Here is a 19,620-nt window from a genome sequence, read left to right as displayed (position 1 = left end):
ATGGGACCTCCTAAAGCTACGACTGGGCTCCATCTGTGTGCACACGTGCTGCACTTAACCCGTCCTTTTGGCAGTGTCACTGACATCAGCCCAATTACCCTAGCCATGAATTGGACCCTGTTTATGCTCTAAAACTGCAATAGCTTTCAGCTGAAGTTCAGACTGTTGCACAATGAAACCATTCACACGTCTCATTAACTTTGCACTATGCATTGAAAATAACCATGCCACATGATTCCATGATTTTCTCAGTTTATATCATTTATAAGTGTTTTTCCTCTTCATAACAGTGACTCTCTCTCAATATGTGAAACATTTGAGGCTGTCAGTGTAGCAAAAGTGCGAAGTAGAGCAGAAAATAATAACTTCTTGGTGTTGTATTGTCATTGTCTTGAATAATACAGTCCATGAAGGTATTTTAAACTCAAGCTCAAAGACGTAGGCGTGTGGCCAACTTCTCTGAGACATCAGTGCGCCTGTGGTTGTGTATTTTATACTTTTTGAACTTTATTTTTATTGGTTTTTAATTTCTAATGGCAGTAAAGTACAGTCCAAGTTTCTGAGTAAGCAAAGTGTACAGGCACTTGGAATTTAATAACGTTATACTTTGCCTACACGTGGGAAGACACAAGAGGCTTCTGCTCATATGATTTATATTATTGTATTTCTCTGCTGAGTGCCAGCAGCGAGCCTTGTGTTGTACATGACTGTGCTCTTGTATAAAGGTTTGTATAACAGATCCAGCACATGAATATCTGGAAATCACAAAGCGCTTGCAAAGTAAAGCACATGTTCCAAGCCTTGAGAGGCACAGTGGAGGGATTGCTGCAGAGATGGCTCTGGGGGTTGGTTTTGGTTTCTGCTGTGGAAGAGAAGCAACGGTGGATTCTAGAGCTCAAAATTTTTTCCAAGATGGGCAGAGATATAATAAGTCCCATGAAACAAGGCAGAGAGATGAGCTAGGCCAGGACAAAGAAACAAATGAGCTGCCAAGGCTGGTGTTAACAATGGAGTGTAGCAGAGAGAGATGTAGACAAGGAAACCTTTCACTCGATGCTGAAAGGGAGGATATGAGTTGGCCATGAGCTGTGTGTGAGGAAGGATACACAAGTGGATGATGCATTTAGATCAATGGCAATGTAAGCAAAGCTTTGCTGGCAACCGTTTCATCCATCTGCAACGGCAATGGGGGAAGTCATAAAAAAGAGACTGTTGGCAGCCCAATATGAGAGGACCTACCTTGAAGTAATGTCAGGACAGAGGCATGTTAGGGCAGAGGATGTCTCGAGTGCTTGTGATTGATTGTAGATTATGGAAGAAGAGCATATGGTTAGACATGTTTGGGAGAAAAAAACAGAGATAGCTGTTCATGGATCCTGAGCCTGGATCAAATAGAAATATTGCTAGAAATAAGAGTTAAAAGGTCTAGGAGCACATTTCATATTGCTAGAAGGAAGTAGAAGTGAAAAGGGTTTTGGAGGAAAAATTAAACACCTCCTGTTCACCTGTGCTGAACTCCAGTCACTGGTGACCCCTCCTGAGCAATGTGTCAGAGTCAGACCGAAACATAGAATGCAGCAAAGGCAGATGGGGAAGCAGATTTGTAAGCCGTCATCAAAGAAACAACAGGTACCACTCAGAGGAGATGGGGCGACCTCCTCAGCACGTATCTTCTATTCTCTCCATCCATATCTTGCTCTGTTGCAATGAGCATTCATCTTGCTATAAATAAGAATAATAACTTAAAGAGAAAATCCCTCCTTCGGTTGCTCATCATTTCACCCCTCCTGAAGCTGAACTACTTTTATGTGACTGATGATGGATTTTTTTTCTGGAAGAACGGTCCCAGAATGTGGTGTACAATTATTACTGCAGCAAATCTTTTTGGCATTCATTTCCCATCATCCACTGACATCCACAATCACTCCCACTCCTTCTTGGATAAAGAAAGGAGATGGGCAGATGGAGACATTCTGCAGAATTCAGGTCTGTTTTCAGATCTAAATTGTGAAGTACTTCAGTAACAGTTCTGATATATTCAATAAAACCTGTACCTATATATATTATGCAAGGATCAAAGCCCTTCAATGAGGCTACGTTGTACTTTTCCATCTGTTTCAAAACTCTCTCACTAAGGTACATGGCTGAAGAGGTCACCTGTGTTTGATTTGGGAATTATAAAGTTTGTTCATGAATTAACTAGGAAGGCAAGCCTACAAACGAAACAGAGAGGGCTTGAACACATAGGTCTGCTTGCAAAATGCATGTTGAAAAGCCATTTTGAAAGACATTCTAAAATCTCCTCTTATCTTGTTGCCAAGTCATCAGTGGTTTGACCCACATATCAGAACTTTCCTTAAAAAATAATAATAAAAAAAAGCTTCAGATTAATCTATTTACGCAGGAAAAGGTCTTTCAAAACAACTGCACAGGGGCCAGGATCAACATCTGAACACGGGCTGAGTTGTTACATATTTAGAATTATTCCTTTCATTAGAGGCATGACGGCTATCTCAGGCATCCTGGGGACTGATTTGGAGTTGAAACATCCTAAAGCAGTAACTGCCTTGCTGGGTCAAATCCTGCCTTTCTATATGCAAGACTTCTAATTCCAGCTCCTTTCCACACTGTTGCTGCCACTCAGGACTCTGTTAAGGTGAACCCACCATTTCCAGTGCCACTCTGGTGTGGCTGTAGCAGCTGCATTGCTGAATTAGTGCGATTCAGATCTTCTGCAGGGAGACGAACCCCACTCGGAGGACCACCAAATTTTTTTCCATCGGATGCTTGCCTTTCCATTTATGCATTGAGTAGACACATGGAAAAAACAGTGATCGCTCCAACAACTGCACTCAGGATGCCTGGGGTTGGGCGCCTCGTGTGTGCCAACTCTTGCTGAGCTCTGAGCAATTAGGTAGCAATGAAGAATCAAGGTGAGGAAAAGCACAAACTATTGTGAACAAAGAAAACATGACCTTAAGCAGGATTGCAGAGCGAGGGCAGTGGAGACTGGTGCCAGAGCAAATGGGAGTCTGCAGAGAAACACTCTGAGAGCATGCAGCAGAATTGCACTGCAGGATGTCAGAACTAAGAATTTTTCTTTACTGTTTCAAAAAGGATTTTTTTTTTTAATGAAAGAAACATCTGGATCAGAAAATGTAGCAGGCTGAAATAAAGCATTTTCTTTCATTTTGTTCTCTCTCCACTCATTTATGCACTTTCTACATTCCTTCCTACGCAGGGCCTCAGTGTTATCTCTGCACACACAGAGATGCTGCTGATGTGGAAACAATATGGAATTACATACAGTACTTTTGCAGATAGATCATTTCAGCTGCATGTTTCACAAAGCACAGCTGAGGAGACAGGTGCTTTATCACCGCATTTTGGGAGACAGATGACCCCAACCTAAACTTGCGTGGTCACCGGTGGTGCCTCTGTCAGCAAATCCTCACAGCGACCCTTGAGAAGGTTGAAGAGCCTTCCCATAACCTCGTCTCCATTCCCCAGGAATGCTGATTACACTTTCCTTGGGAAGGGCTTTATCTGGACCTAAGAACTCATACTTAATGGGCAAGTGTTTGTAGCACATACCTTTCCCCCTGGAGACCTCCCTTCAGTGTGTTCGGGTCCAGAAGAAAGGACACCCCAAAATTCCAAACACGCTGTGCTAAGGTGCCAGAAAGCAACAAGGAAAAGCACTATGAAAGCTTTGCCAGATGGGAAAGCTCTTCACCAAGCTCTTCACCAAGAACTGAAGTAAATTTTCAGCCATGTGGGGTGAAAACTTCCCTGATGTGTAACTATTGTGAACAAGACTCCATAATGTGATGGATTGCCCAAAACAAGAATGCTGGGCCATTTCTGATCCTAGACAGAGCAGCATAGAACAGGAACAATGTGATCAAAGTCACAAGAACAGCATGGGGAGAAGCTCAGCAGGACCATCAGGAACACCTGGTGTTAGGCACTAATGAAATCTGACCAAATAGATTTGAGACATCTTCCATTTGCTGCTGTTTCAGTCTACGAAAGGATAGCCAGCTGCTATAGAGATGTTCCTGAAATGTCTGCAGTAACAATAGCCACAGTCCCTGGTGAGAGACCCTATGGAGCACAGTGCTGTTTGCACAGGTTTTGGAGCATCCAAGCACAGAACAGCTTACAGTAAAGCATCTAATGAGATCAAGGATTTGCCCATTCACTCTCACTTAGGAAAAGCTGATTTCAGCCAAATTAACCGTGTTAATATTAAAGACATCCTGCTGACAGGTGTTCAACACTGAGCTTATTGAAAACGCCAAGTAAGATTTGTGTGTGTGTGTGTGTGTGTGTGTGTCACAGGGCCATGTTGCCAAATGTCTCATCACAAGAATGCCTTAAAATTCATACAAACATGAGTAACACTTTGGCAGGGCAGGGCTTTCCAGCACTGGAAGAGAGAAACCCTGGAGGAAGCGAGACGTACACACAGCTGGGAGCCGAAAGGGCTGCAGCAGCCACTTGCTGTGACCATCCCCGATGACTTATCTGCAGAATTCTCAGCAGTGGGAGGCTGTTGGGGCAAGAGGGCTCAGGGTGGAGACCTCGTCGAGAAACGGTTCCAAGCAGCAGCCTTGTAGAAGGGCATCCTACAAGCAGTGATGTTAACAATTTTACAAAAGAGGAAAGGAAAAAGGAAAAAGAAAATGAAAAAGGAAGATAAAATGAAAAAGGGAATAAGGGAAGGAAAATGAAAAAGGAAAAAAAGGAAAAAGGAAAAACGAAAAAGGAAAAAGGAAAGGAAAAAAGAAAGGAAAAAGGAAATGGAAAAAGGAAAAAGGAAGAATGAAGAAGGAAAAAGGAAGAAGGAAAAAGGAAGAAGGACAAAGGAAGAAGGAAAAAGGAAGAAGGACAAAGGAAGAAGGAAAAAGGAAGAAGGAAAAAGGAAGAAGGAAAAAGGAAGAAGGAAAAAGGAAAGGAAAAAAGAAAGGAAACGGGAAAGGAAAGGAAAAGGGAAAGGTAAAAGGAAAGGAGACAGGAAAGGAGAAAGGAAAACATCACGGCGATTTGCAGAGCGCGGACCAAGGATGCTCCGCGCCGCAGTTGCTCCCTCCTTCGCTGCGGGGGGGCCGGGGCGGGGCGGGCCGGCGGCGCGGGGCCCTTTAAGAGGTGCGGGCCGGGGGAGGGCGAGCAGGGAGCCGGGCTGGGGCCGAGCCGCGCCGTTCCCACCGCCACCGAGCCGGTGCTGGTGCAGCGGGCATGGCGCCGGGGAGCCGGCCCTGGAGGGTCGTGCTGCTGCTCGCGGCGGTGCTCCCCGCGGCGTGCGGGAGCTGCGGAGCGGAGGGCGGTCCGCTGGAGCCCTTCGACGCGCTGTACGCCAGCGGCGTGGAAGCGTACTACGGCGGCGACTTCGCGGGAGCGGCGCGGTGCCTGGAGCGGGCGCTGCGCAGCCGGCGGGAGCTGCGGGCGGAGCGGCTGCGGTGCCGGCGGCGTTGTCGGGGGCAGGTGCGGCTGGCGGCGTTGGGCGCGGGGCCCGCCGGGGAGCTGCCCTTCTTCGGGTCGCTGCTGCGGCGCGCCGGCTGCTTGCGGAGCTGCGAGGAACCGCGCCTGGGAGCCGCGTCCCGGCACCGCGCCGCCGAGGAGGTGCGCTCTGACTTCCAGCGCAGGGTGCCCTACAGCTACCTGCAGCGCGCCTACATCCAGGTACGCACTCCCTGCCCGCCCTGTGGGCTGGCCTCGCCTCCCGCGTCTCAGGTGCGATCCTCGCCTTGGGCTCCACCGAGCCGCCCAGGCGTTGTCCCTGTCCCTTCTGACCGCTGTGCTCAGCTGGGGGTCGCAGCCTGTGCTGAGCACGCTGCTGGCTCGCAGCTCAGGCTCGGTGCAGCCTTGCTTTACCGGTGCTTCTCTTGGTTGGTTTGTGCTTTGTTTATCCATTCGGGAGTGCTTTGGTTTGGCTTTAGTGTTGCGTGGTATAATTCTGAAAAGGCTGCCTTTGGCTGCTTGACAGAGGGAAGCCCCCTAGAACTCCGCCCGAACACCCCGATGCCCCGGGCAGGAGACCTTTCCCTTTGCTGCAAAGTGAGCTGATGCTCTGCTCGCTACAGGAGTGATGAGTGTGTGTGAGGCTGGGCAATATACAGGCTCTGCTATCCAGTGCTCTTCATTCTGCTGTGTGATACAGAATCCTTTGCGTGATGCTGTGCAGTCAGTATTTAGCAGCCTCTGTCATCTGAGGTCTTGCTCTCTAATACTAGTGTATTCTACCTTATAGATGTTCCCTTCTGTCATGAAAGTGATGTTCTTCTTTGTCAACTTTTTTCCTTTGTTTTGGCAAAGAGGAAACCCCACGGCTGGGTAGTTAAAGGGATTTTTCTTTTAGTTGAGGACCTGTGCTCTATAAGGCAAGTACCTGCAGTCAGTCTTCCTGTCCACGTGGGAATTTTACTTCATGCCAAGCTGAATGTATAAAACATCTCTGGAACGTTTCCTCCTAGATTTCTGCTTTATTTAAGCACAGTCGTAACCTTTTTGTTGCTATAGGCAGCTTGAGAGGTGAAGACCTGCACAGCTGAGCACGGAGAAGGGATTCTGCTAAAATCTGCTTCCAGTTGGAGAAGGAAACCTCTGTCTTAGGCAGTGCTAGTGCCAGTGGTGCAGTGACAGACAGCAGTAGAACAAGGAGGTGAATCAGGTCCTGCTTTTTAAAACCTTCTGAAATGCAGTAGCTGTGTTGCTTTAGCTATAGTTCCTTCTCTGTCATTGCTTTAATGTCATTTTTGCAAGTCAGAGGATAGAAATACCTTGGCTTTAACTCTGTTGTGTGTGTGTGCGCAGAGCTCCTGAAAGAAATCCTGGGAGAGAACTGAGGCTGCAATTTGGCATGCACTGAGGCCAGTGTAGCTAGTGGAATTTTCCTGAGGTCCTTACCCTGAAAGATGCTCTGGCTGTGTAATGTCACTGTGTGTGGGAAGTGACATTAAATTTGTCATGATAAAAATGATTTATTTTTATGAACTCAAAGTCTTTCCCAGAGTCACAGAGGTTGGCTCATGTCAAGCTCATCAAACAACTTTCTTTTGATCTAGGGAATGAGATTACTGAAATGGGAAACAAAATGAGCTAAAATTGGTATGCAAAAATTCCACATGATTTTGAGTCATGGTCTGTGATCTGCTACTTCTGGGTCTGAAGTTTTTGTTTTCTCATTTAAAAATGCATTGTAAACATATCAAAACAATGTGTTGAGAACAGACTTTTTCCTTGTGTTTAAGTCATCTTAGTTTGCTTTTGCAGTGTCTGGAGATCTTATATTAATTCTAACACTTTGACTTTGCCCCCCTCTCTGATGGAGCAAGGGCTGTTGTTGGTACCTGCATGGATGCCCAGGTGTTGGGCAGGTAGTGTTTGAATAGAGCTGTTCTGTTTTAGTACCTCTTCTTTAACCCTTTCTGTATGCCAGCTGCTCTTAGGGTCCTGGCTGACTTTGAGTGCAGCGCTGGGACCAGCTCTGTCCTGCTGAGGAAGCCGTAACGCTTTGTCACGCATTCTCTGGATTGCTCTTTCCATCTGCCTCAACAACTCCATGTGCAGGAGAAAATGTCCCATGCTGGGTTTGTCTGCACTTGCACATACATGAGGTCTCACACCCAGCACCAGCGCACGCTCTGATGCAAACCTTCCTCCCATGCCAAGGCTGAGTGAATGCTTTGGCCCATTCCCTGAGGGTTGGGAAGCACCCACACGTGCACCCATGGGGAGACCTCGCTGCAGCATCCACTTGGCTTTCTGGCTGCAAAAGCAAGCTGCGACAAGGGGCTTGCACAGAGTATGACTGCTGGCAGTGCCTCTCCTTTGGCTGTTTGACGCCTATTTTGCTCCCCGAAACCAAAAAGGAAATGAGAGAAGGTTGAACATCCTGCTGTGTATCCTGTTCTGTCCCTCCACAGGGTGTGCGAGAAGCCCCGGCCGCTGGGCACGCACACAGGGTCCGGCTGGTTGGACGGAAATGATGGCTCCTGCTGCCCATGACCCTGTGTTTGTTTGGTTCTCAGGAGGGGGAGGGATGCGTCCCTTTGGGAGGGAGTGACACAACAAGGAATAGATTTAAAAATAAAAAAGGGAAATAATGAAAATGGAAGGGGAGGGGAAGAAAAAAAAGGAAGGGTTTGGCGCTCATGCAGTGCTTTGAAAAATGGTGCTGAATAAACATGAGCTAATCCTTGCAGCACCCCTGTGGGGTATGAAAAGCAAAGGCTTTGATTTCTGCTGGACAGATGAACTGGCCAAGGGCTGGCCTGTAGCGTGTGAGCCTGGGTGCTTTGGGGCAGCAGAACCACGGCTGTGCCCATGACTCAGCTCCATCACTGTTCTGGGAGCGAAGAACTGATGTTAGGATTTTAGGTTTGGGACTTTGCTGCATCCAGGACCGGTGGCAGCCCCGAGCTGTGCTGCTCCTGTTGCTGAGCAGTGCTGGAGATGCTGCTGCACCGAATGCTGGAGGAGCAGGGGTGATATGGTTAGATCAAATGCTGATATGTTTACCTCTATGCACATGGTCCATCAGTTGCTAAATCTGTGCCATCCTATCACTTCTCTAAATTATTTCCTGCAGTGGGCTTCTGTCATGTCCAAAGGGCAGAAGGGCAGTTTGCCTGGTGCTGGTGGCTTTCTTTGGTAGGATTCAATGAAATACCCTCTAGACTTGGCAGATGGGTGTGGGGGATGTCTCCGCTCCCTGAAATATTTTTATTAATCACATCCTCCTTGCTTTGCTGCCTGAGTCATCTTGTTTCTGTTAAAACCTGGCCTGCAGGCTGTGATGTTTCTAGCCACCCCCTTTCTAGGGATTTTTTAGTTCTGAGAGCAAGCAGGATAGGAAGCCACACACACCATGAGAGTGGGGCTGCTGACTCAGCAGCCTGTTGCTCTTCTCTGAGCGATGCCTGGTCCCTGGTGGAGCAAAAGGTGCAAGAGTCTGACCCTGTCTTGCTTATTCTTTGTGCTGAGTTCCTCCTTGCCATGTCTGACTTGCACTTCATTCAGTTCCTAGACAGTGTTATCATCAGGATTTGACGCGTTGCAAACATTAAACAACAGCAGTTATATTTTTCATGTTGGAGACGAGACTGTTTATTTGTTCTCTGAAGTTGCTTGTTTTTTCTGAAAATCTTTTACTGTTCATATGGATTTCGTACAAGCAGCTTAATCTTTCTAGTAGCTGTGGGTGGAGAGAACTGCAGTCTTCTCTGCTGGGGTTCCAGCTGTGCAGTTCAGCAGTGCTGAAGGTGCTACCAGGATTGTGTCCTTGGGTTGCACCATGTTTTCTTGCCTGCTTGTACTGCTGTAAGATTTCCGAAGTGCAGCACAGACTCAATAATGACTTGATGAGATAGCACAGATTGGGGGCGGGGGGTCGGGGGGAGAGAAGGGAAGGAGGGAGCAGAGCGGGAGTCCAAACTCCTGGAAAGCTTTGCAGTACATGTTATAGCCCTTTTCCAGCTCTGCCCTTGAAAACTCCCTGTCTGTGGGTATTCAACCTCAAGGGAGGGACCTGCATGTATAAAATCAGGCCTCTAACTGTTCCACACTGACCCCTAGTCTTCTACCAGTGCTTATGTGAGATTTGCCATCTGCCATGCTTGGGTGGTTGTGTCCAGGCACTTGCAGCGTGCCTCGGGGCTCTTCTTAAGACATCTCTACCAAATTCTTTCCATCCCAAGTAGCTCCTTGCTGCCTGTCTCTGCGCTGTTGTGCTGGGCCAGTCTTTTGTCTCATTGATGGAAATCTGGAGTATTGGCCTAGAAATTGTGGAGTAACTCTGGATTGGCACCTCTGCAGTTCCTTTGCTAATTTGGTTTGTTTTTTTCACGATACTTTCGGTGAAATTTTGTTCAGTTTTTCTGTGTGCTGTAATTCCACGTGGACTTCAAGAGTCCTGTCCTGGGATGCACCGCAGCCTTTGGGAGAAGGGTGGTGATGTCACTTGTGGCATCTCATCGGTAGTGATGTGGAAAAAGGTAGAAAATCCCACTATGTACAGGTCTGTGCAGGAGCAGCCTCCTGAAGCCATTTCTCATCCTAGCCACCACCTGTGTGTGGTGTCCCCATTTGGTCAGCCTTGTTTTCATTGGATTTACACGACACATCCCAGACAAAGACCTGCCGTAGAGCTGTTGGATAATCATTATTATTAGGATTATTACTGTTAAAGGTATTTATTTATCTTTAATCTCAAAAGTTGGTATTACTCAGATACTGGATAAATAAATAGATCCCAGGAGTAATCTCAGAACGTCCTTTTATTTAGTTTCTCTGAAAGAACATTCCTGGTTCTCACTGGAGGGTAAATGTTAGTGCTCTGGCATTTAAAAATTATGAGGACAAAAATAAACTCAGTTTATGGGATGGAAAACTCGTAATGGTGGGGTCAGTGTCCTGGGCTCAGGGCAGGACTGAATACTCTTGTTCTTGCTGACCTACATCAACCTGCTGTAAAGGGAGCTGCTGACTCCAGTGGGGTTGCCTGTGGTGTGATGTACCACATTGCTTTGAATTTGTGGGCACTATAAATAAATTCCCTCTTACGGTGAGTTTCATGATGAAACTAATAAACCTGGGATGCTCAGAAAGGGATTTCAGGGTCCTTCACTTTGATGAGATGGTGGGACCAATTACTTGGGCATAACTTGGGGCTGCCTTATTGTCTTCACGAAAGAGTCAGTCTTTCCTTTTCAGATTAATTCTGCTCTCTCTCCAAGAGAAACTAATTGCAGCCAGCCTCCAGTTGGTGGTGTAGTAGAAGCTGGACAAGGTGATTGTGATGGTTTGCTGCTGGTGGTGGAAGGACACAACCAGTTAGCGCAAGCTGGTTTGAGTCCCATGAAGCTCACTTTATACAGCCTGGTAATGAGACATTTGATGGCCAGAGCTACTTTTTTGTCTTGCCAAGTTCCTCTTTCTCACCTCATTGCTATGCAGCAATGCCAGGACTCCAAAACAACTGCCGGCGGGGCCCAGCCTGCAAAATTTATCTGTCTTTTGGACAGGAAAAAAGGTAAATCTGGATTCCTCCTTATTTCTTGACATTCCCAAATGCTGGGGCTTGGATGATGGATAAGACAGTGCTGTGACTTGCACAGTTTCACTGGATCATTTGAGGCCTTGTCCTGAGGGCGTTCCAGCGCAGGAGTTGAGCTGCCATCCCACCTCAGTCAAAGCTGTGCACCAATAGCTCTTAAGAACCCTTTGCCTTTAGAGACCAAACTCCTGCTGGTGTGTGAGGCTATATGTTGTCATCTGGAAACAAGCTCTTCCCTGTTGCTCTGTCTCCATGCTTCCCCAGGATTCCTGCCCCTTGCCCTTCACACATCTCCTGAGCACCTCTTGGCAGCGCCTGGCTGCTGAGCTATCCCATGCACCCTGGAGTTCATTAAGTGCCTTTTTGCACTGCCTGTTAATTCTCATCTGTATGTCCTAGCGAGCTCTGCTCTGGCTTCTGCTGAGCCCTCGTGTTGTCCTTGGCCAGAGGAATAACTAATGGCAGCTGATAATGAGCTGCATGTGAATGAGCAATGCTATTTAGCCCTGCTAAGCAAATTTGTGCCCAGTACTTACTAGCTGTGCCTGAAGTTTCAACAAGGATTATTCCCATTTCCTTGTACGAGTGGTGATTTCATCATGGATGGTGTGGGCAGTAATGAGAAGCCATCATGTCAGTAACTGCGCTGCCTGCTGCCAATGTGCTGAGCGCTGCGGGACCTGGGACTGCAGGCAGTGCTTGACATCTGGAGCAAGGGATTCAGGGCTCATTTATCCTTGCTTTGTTTTTTTTTTTTTTTCTCTTTTTCTTTGGAGATGGTTTGAATTAGTCATGGTGATTGGGTCTGTTCCCATAGAGTGAGGACCCTTGCGCTTTGCATGGGGTGTATTTTTCTGCATATAGTCCAGACCTGAGGTTGGGTTGAGTTTGATTTCATCTAGATGAACCTGAAGTGACCCAGCTGGTGCCTATGGAGTTTATCTCCATTTACGCAGTGGAAACTGAGGTCAGAATTTGGCCCGTGCTTATTAGCAGTAACTGATGGCAGGAATGAAGGTGTGATGTTCTTTGGATGCTTTCATTTCTAGCCAGTAAGGTATTGACATTTTTACTTCTTGGCCATGGAGGGTGATGACTGATGACGGCAGGGGGTTTGCCTGTGTGTGGGTTCAGGCAGCAAGGAGCTGTTCCTCGTCAGCCTGTACCTCTGAGCCAGCCCTCCTCCTTCCCATGACAACTGGACAGTTAAACAGACCCTCCAGAGCTGACGTCAAGGGTCAGGGATTTGGCCACTGAATAATTACAGCAACAAAAATAGCACCCCCTCTCCACCCCTTCCTTCCCACACGCTCCTGCTGAATCCCTTTTCATAAATGTCCTTTTTTCCCCCTCCCGTTCTTGGATGGGAAGCAAAACCCACATGTATTAGCTGGAACATATGGCAGAGTTTGGCTGCAGCCCATCAGTTGCAAAGGCCAAATACTTGCTTGTAGCTTCTTGTTCATTAAAAAAGGGGGGGGAAAAAAAAAAGCTGAGGAGGGGAGAAAAAGAAGAAAAACAAGTTCTTTCAAGATTGGATGAAAGGCTGAGACTGTGCTCGTGCTGAGATGGGAAGCAGATAGGGTGTGAGACAGCGTGCTGCCTCTGCTGCCATGCTGAGGAGCACGTCCGCTGCAGCACAGAGAGGACAGGCTGGCCATTGAGGTCAGCTCTGTGCTGGCAGCTGCCACTGCCCCACATGGATGCTGGCTCTCTGGTCACGCCTTGTAAGAATTCTGCTTCCAGCGTAGCAAATTGCATCCGCAGGAGTTAAAATCTGATCGCACATTGATTGCATGTTTTGGAGATGATGTTGGCTGCAGGGACCAGTGCAAGGTGCCGTGCTGCTTTGTTCAAAACCATACTGCATGTATGTGTCTGAGCTTGCTTTAGTGTTGTGAGCAGTTACCACAACACATTAGTGGTGTAACTGGGCTTGGACATGGTGTGGCCAGCATGAAGAGTTGCTGCTGTTCCAAGTGGCATTGCTCCTTCCTTTTCATGGAGTTGCATTCTCCTCACTGGTGCAAAACTGCCTTGGGTGTTGCATATCCTCCTCACCCATCCAGTACAGGGGAATTTTGTAATGGAATAAGATCAGAAAAATAACAACAAAAAAAAAGCTTGTTACACACCAATGTACTGCTTTTCATCTTGGTTTTCTCAAACTACCTCTGGTTGTGGCTATGATCTCACACTGCGTCCCCACACAAACAGGAGCCTGTCAAGATTAGGGCACTGCTTAAGCTTGCAGCTCTTTGAGGTCGGGGCCGGACTCCAATGGGAGCGATGAGGACACGTGCTGAAGTTCATTGCCCAGGCCTGCAGCAGCACAGGGGATGCAACGTCCTTTGAAGATGGAGCCAACTGTGTCCCTTCCCAGAAAAGATCAGTGTGGTACAGAGAGAAAGAGGTTGGAAAATATGCTTGAAAATATTTGCTGAAGGTGTTGCTGTGACTGCACAGGGACTAAGCTGGAGTCTGTTGATTCCCCTGCTTAGAAAGCTCTGTTTTTAAAGTGGTTTTTGCCAAGGCACTGCCTGTTCTGAGGCTTATATATATATATACATATATTCTGGGGCATCTGTGTCCTGAGTTACTCTGTCCCTTTGGAAGCAGATGAGAATCCGTGAAGTCTCAGTGAAAGTCTGAAAGGAAGAGCACTGACTGGCCCTGCATTGCATTGCGGTGCTGCTGGAGACCAGCTCACTGGCATCATGCAGGGTCTGCATACAGCACATGCTGGAGGGATGGGCAGGAAAGAGCCTGGTGTCTTATCTCCATTTTTCCTTACAGAACTGTGTAATAAGTGACTTTTTTTTTTTAATGCATTGGTATTCCTGAAATGCTTCATTAAATAGAACATTTCAATTTGTTCTCAGAAGTCTCTCTTGGGATAACAAATGGTGAAAGGACTTTCGGAGTTGTGTAAGTGTGATTAAGAATTGCTTAGAGGAGGATCGCGTAGCTTTTGGGAAAGGCTTTTGCGTCTTGGAGGTGTTCCCAGGTCTGTGATCCCTTGTGAGGGCAGGGGGTTGGAGCAGGGCTCGCTGCAGCCTGAGCAAGTGATGCTGGGGCATCTTGTGCTGTGCCTTGCCATTAGCCACAGAGCCACGTGTACACAAACCATGGACATATCCTACTTCGGCTAATGTGTTCATGCCCTGTGTCTGCAGAGTGGGTGCAGTGGGGAGGGCTGAGGTGGCTGAGTGTTGGGTGCACCCAAACAGCCCTCTGCTCCCACTGCATACCCAGGCTCCCCACGCAGTCAGCACAGAGTTGGATCACTCATGCTTAGTTGCTTCAGTTCCCTTTGCTTTAAATACCAATGTCTCTTGGCAGCTGGTTGTTTCCCTCACCGTTTGGTTGGCAGCCTCACTCCATTTCCTTTAACGTAAGCATTGCATCCCAGTGTCTGGGTGCTGGTGGCTGTGCTGCTCCTCCGGAGCTGACATTGCGAGGTCAGCCCGCTCAAGGGCGTCTCTTCCTCCAGCCACCTTGGCTCGCTTTGTTCCTGCTAATAAAAGCTTTATCTCAGTCTGCATCCTTTTACGAGGGAGGCAAATAGCAAATAAAAGAGCAGTGTGTGGCTGTAGGAAGCAGCATTTATCAACTGTGTGTCCCTTCTGTGCAGCGCCGGCTGCGCCACAAGCTGCTGGGTGCTTGCTGCTGCGTGCTCGGCAGGCGTCCAGCTGGAAGCGCTCCCTGCAGCTTCTATTTCTGTGCCGGGCTTTTACAGCCGTGCTTCCCACTGCTTGGATTTGCTGCTTGCCTCTGTGCTTTAATGCTGGACTAGAATCTCATTCCAGTGGTCTGGGTGCAGCTAGGGCAAAACGCACAGCATCAGTGTCCACCTGAGCCTGGTGGTTCGCCAGTTGTTCCCCAGTGCCACCCAGTCGAGCCACGGCAGTGGTGTGCAGTTTGGGTTGCAGAACTGCGGCACCTCTGGAAGTGGGATGAGCCCAGCTCAGGTCTGAGGGTAACCTAAGGGAGTTCTCTGTTCTGGGGGCTAAACAGCCTGACTGCTGTTTAGATTGTTTTCATTCACATCCAAAACCTCTGGAAAATGACTTTTGCACTGCAGTACAAGGCTTCCCACAGGGGTGTTTGTAGCTCCAAATCACTGTTATTTTAATCAGTGTGCTTCTGTTTTATAAATGTATTTTTGGATACCGGCTTTGAAATCTCACTAGGTGATAGAATCATAAATATACCATTTTTAGACTTTATCGTTTTCTGAATCAAAAGAAACCAGGTAGAGAGGTGTGAATAACCAACCATTTGTCTGGATTTTTTTCTTGGAAAGTTAGTGCTTAAAGCTGTCACAGCTCTGCCAGCAGTCAGGATCTTTGAAAGCGCAGTGTAGAAACCATCCTGCCCTTCATGTTTCTTTTGAGAAGTATCAGATAGGAAAGGTTTGCGTACTTGAGGCATAGTGTTTACATTCCTGTTGCTTTGCTGTTATTTTATGCGGTAGATGTTACAGTTCAGCTCCATGGTGGAATCATCAGCGCAGTCAGATGATAAAGCTGTCTTTGGTGTGCTGAACAGCAGGGTCCCACTAAGTGAGGTGGACAGTTGTGCTCTTGCACATTTTGGATGTACATCTGTGGGCTGTTTCTGTGTGCCCAGACCAGCATGGAGCTGGGGTGATGTGCTGTGTAATGGCATAGGTACATCTATTCTTTAATCTCAAGGCACTGAATTGGACGTTGGTAGTTCAAATTGAAGGAAACATGACTTAGCTTATGCACAAAGATCTAGCTGAGCCAGTACCTGTATCAGCTGTGGACTTGGATCACTTAACGATGGCTTGGGTTGATGCCTGATGATGTGCTGAAGCACAACAAATGCACTGTGTGTTGAGCTGTGTGTTTCCAGCACTGAATGCTGGTTTTCCATTCTGCATCTTTTATCACCAACATCTCTGCTTGTTCTGGGTTCAGAAAACCTTAGCTAGGTGGGGAGGTTGCTTTGGTCACCTGGAGTGACCCTTGCAATAGAGTGGTGGACTGACTACAAAATGAAGGATGCTGAGCAGCTGGCTGCAGGGTAGGGGTGTTATAAGTGGCTGGTTTCCCTTTAGATGTTGGGTGTGATGTGATAGCTGGAGGAAGAATCAATGCAAATCAGTCTACAGTGTTTACTGTGTTATATTTGGGAGCAGGTGGCCTAGAGAAGAGCTGCTGTGACTGGGATGGAAATGGCTGGGACTGGTCCGATCCATCCCAGGTTAGTCAGGTGAGAGGCAGTGCTCCATCCCTCACTTACTCGTTAAGTGAAATGGATTTGATGTGCAGGAATTGTATACCACGCTCTTGGCACTGGGAGATGTAACCAGCGTCACACGTTTGGAGAGCATTGGTTGTGCTGTGTGATGTCTGTGTGTGCTGTGACCAAGCTCCAAGGGGAAAAGTGTGCATAAACAGGAGCAGATGAATTATAAATGTCCTGCCCTTCCAGAAGCAAGTCCAATTATGGAAGCAGTTTGCTCCAAGTCAGAAGCTCTGCCTGACTTATTAGGGAAACGTGAGCTGGCCTTTCTGTTATAAACAGGTGACGGGGCAGTGTGACCATTCACACCTTATAAAGCAGGAGACCTACATGAGCCACAGGCCAGTTTCACACACAGCCCATTTGGTGGACACCTTACCAAGGAGGTAGACACCTCACAGCCTCTGCATTTTGATAGCATATGGCAAGCACAAGTTGTTAGGCAGTCCTGATTACCTTTACAGAGATCTTTTTGACATTGGCACCTTTTATTTTATTCCAGATGTTTTGCTGTGAGCTGCTGCTACTCAAAACCTGACAAGATTGCTGGGACGGGGGAAATTGAGTATCTCAGATGAATGGGAACCCTAAATTACTGCCAGGCTGCAGAATAACAGCACTGCTTGCGTTGGGTGTTTAAAGCCTGATAGGATCGCTGTAGGAAATGTGTCCCAAAGGGATTTCTTGGAGCAATTCCTGAGTTACAGACACTTTCTCATGGGGACCTGGATTGAATCTGGGAAGCCGGTTGGCTTGTCCAGGAGCAGCAGCATTCACAGAGCAGACTGTATCTAGCCTGGGATGATAGGTGCAGTGGGGCCCTCAGTGTCTTTAACCCAAGCCTACTCACCGCACCATGCCATAAATCCCAACCCAGCATCGCACCACAGACTGCCCCTGGAATCTGCTCTGCAATCTTTGTATTTCTTTTTTGCTGAACCTCATCAGCAAAATCCCTGCAGTCAGCACAACCTGCTGCCAACAGGCAGAGCCGTGCTCCTCTGCTGCAGCTTGTCCCATCTGCTTCTGTACTGCGTGAGCATGGGCTCTGCAAGTGGCTCTCCCTTTGCAGGGAAATGTATCTATTTTTCATTTATATTTGTTTTAAAAGAGGAGGAAAAAAAAGTCTCTGCTGGAAAAATACTTATTTCAACATCCACTGAGAGTTTTTTGGAAAGTAGATATTCTGCTTCATTTCACATCTGCGGAATAAACTGTAATTTCAGCTGTGGAGCACGTCTCAGTTTGTTTTCCTCCCGTGGGAGAGCAAAAAGAGAAATGTGAGAAAAGTGGAGGAGGGTGCAGAAACCACAGAGGAATCTATAGGGAAAGGAGCTGCAGCGCTGAATGAGCTGGGCAGGCTCCTGAGCTGAACCCAGAAACCAGGAGGTGGTGGGTCCCAGGGAGGAGCACTCGCCTGTTTGGAGGGTTCTGGGGAGAAGTGGTGATGGATTCAGTTTGTCCTGGAAGGAGAAACTTGCTGAAAGGCTGGGTTTGAACTTGGTGTGGAGAAACTGGAGCAGTGGTTCATGATGGGAGCGGAGCAGCCAGGCAGGGCTCTGCTGCAACTAGGGAAGAGCATCTTAACCTGTTCATAATCACTCCTTCTGCTACAAAAGAAGGTTTCCAGGGGCTTCTGGCCTTTCCTTTAGCTAAAGGGATAGAGAATCATAGAATCATTAAGGTTGGAAGAGACCGATAAGGTCATCTATTCCAACCTCAACTCATCCCCATCATGCCCACTAAACCATGTCCCTTAGAGCCACATCTACCTCTTTGTTGAGCACCTCCAGGGACAGTGACTCCACCACCTCCCTGGGCAGCATGTTCCAATAAATATGTGACTTAGTGCTCCCACACCCTGCTTTGCCCAAGCCACGCATCTTCCTAACCAGTTACAGATCTATCAATATAGTAAACTGCTCTGCAAGGGATTTTGCAGAGCTGGGCTGGGAGTCTTGTAGATTTGGGAGATCTTGGAGCTTGCTCGTATATAAGAATTTGTATGCACTCGTGGGCAAAGAACTTTAGAAAAGAAAATAGCAGTTGTATTCCTTGAATCCTTCAGAGTTCCCCACTGGAGGAAAGCTCGGCAAAAAAATGGCAACCTGAATTTGTAAATGTTTGCTTCTTTGTTTGCCTTTGCTCATATCCCTGGAGGAATGAAGTCATTTATTTGATTTGCCCTGCTGCCTCGCGGTCCTACTCATGAATGGTAGGGAACAAGGCTGTGAGTATGAATAGTCTGGCTGCATGTGGTTTTGAAAGACGTGTTCGCTTGCACATTAGTGTCCGGATAGCGTGGCTGGCTCTGAAATCCCATCAGTAAGGCTTTTGAGTAACTTAAAACCTTTCTAGTAGATGCTTGACATTTCTTCCACTCTGACATTGTGTAAGCCCCTGTTGAAGTCTCATTACCTCAGTAACCACAGAAAAGCAGGCTGCCTTTTCGCTCAAACCTTCACCACAAAGGTCTGGATTCATACTTTTTTTTTTTTTTTTTTTTCCTAGAAGGCAGAACACAGCTTATTGTAGTCTAAATACAGGGTAGAAGGCCAAGATCACATATGGATCTGGGTGGTGGTTGCACTGAAGGTGGAGTATGAATTTGTCTTTTCCTCTGGCTATGTCTGGACAACTTTGCACTAAATATGAAGAAAACCTGTATAATTTTCAACACAAATAGGATATTCAGTGCTTTCTTTAGAGTGGCTTATAAAAGCCAGTCCTGAACAGCTGCCATTTCATAGGTATTTTCCATGCTTTAAATAACCCCTGAACTTCGCCCTGTGCTCCAATGGGAGTTCTTCCCCATCTTCTCTCTGGAAGTTCTTGCAGACCTTCAGAGAGTCAAGCGTTGCTTTAGGGATTCATCATAGTGTCTGTGTGGGACTGTGGTTTGGGCAGTCTCAAGATTTCCATATTGCTCCTCCAGGTTTCATTAGGGTTGGGAAAGACAGCTAAGATCATCTAGTCCATCTGTCAACCCATCACTACCATGCCCTGTAAGCCACGTTTCCTTGCAGAGGGACTTCAGCCCTACCCGGAGCAGCAGTGTCCTTCCTCTTCCTGCTCTCACCACCAAGCCCCAGCCTGGTTGTTTCCATCCTGACTGAAATCTCTTTTTGCAAATTTGAGGCAAACCTCTGCCAGCAGCCAATACTCTTTGCTGCTGGGAACCTTGCCTTTCAGTTGGATACTGCTAGGACTCTTTAGCGTTGGGAAAGATTTTAATTTTGACCTTTTGCATACTTTTTTTTCCCCGTCATTTCCTTCTAAACAACAGA

The 19,620-nt window shown here is 47.3% G+C and overlaps 1 protein-coding gene across 2 annotated transcripts in view; it reads left to right on the top strand.

Annotated features, from left to right (window-relative positions):
- P3H2 (prolyl 3-hydroxylase 2) overlaps positions 5,169–19,620 on the top strand; it is a 56,174-nt gene continuing 41,722 nt past the window's right edge. The window contains exon 1 of one of the 2 annotated variants that reach the window (XR_002438289.1): positions 5,169–5,685. Coding sequence is in view for 1 of the 2 variants with exons in the window: in XM_021395746.1 (XP_021251421.1) it covers positions 5,242–5,685 (444 nt within the window). In the remaining variant the exon portion in view is untranslated. The remainder of the gene's footprint in view (positions 5,686–19,620) is intronic. The other variant, XM_021395746.1, reaches the window with a different exon arrangement.

Source organism: Numida meleagris, chromosome 4 (assembly GCF_002078875.1).
Source record: "Numida meleagris isolate 19003 breed g44 Domestic line chromosome 4, NumMel1.0, whole genome shotgun sequence".
Lineage (NCBI taxonomy): Eukaryota > Metazoa > Chordata > Aves > Galliformes > Numididae > Numida > Numida meleagris.
Note: the sequence above shows the minus strand (reverse complement) of the source record. Positions and strands in the feature narration are given on the sequence as shown.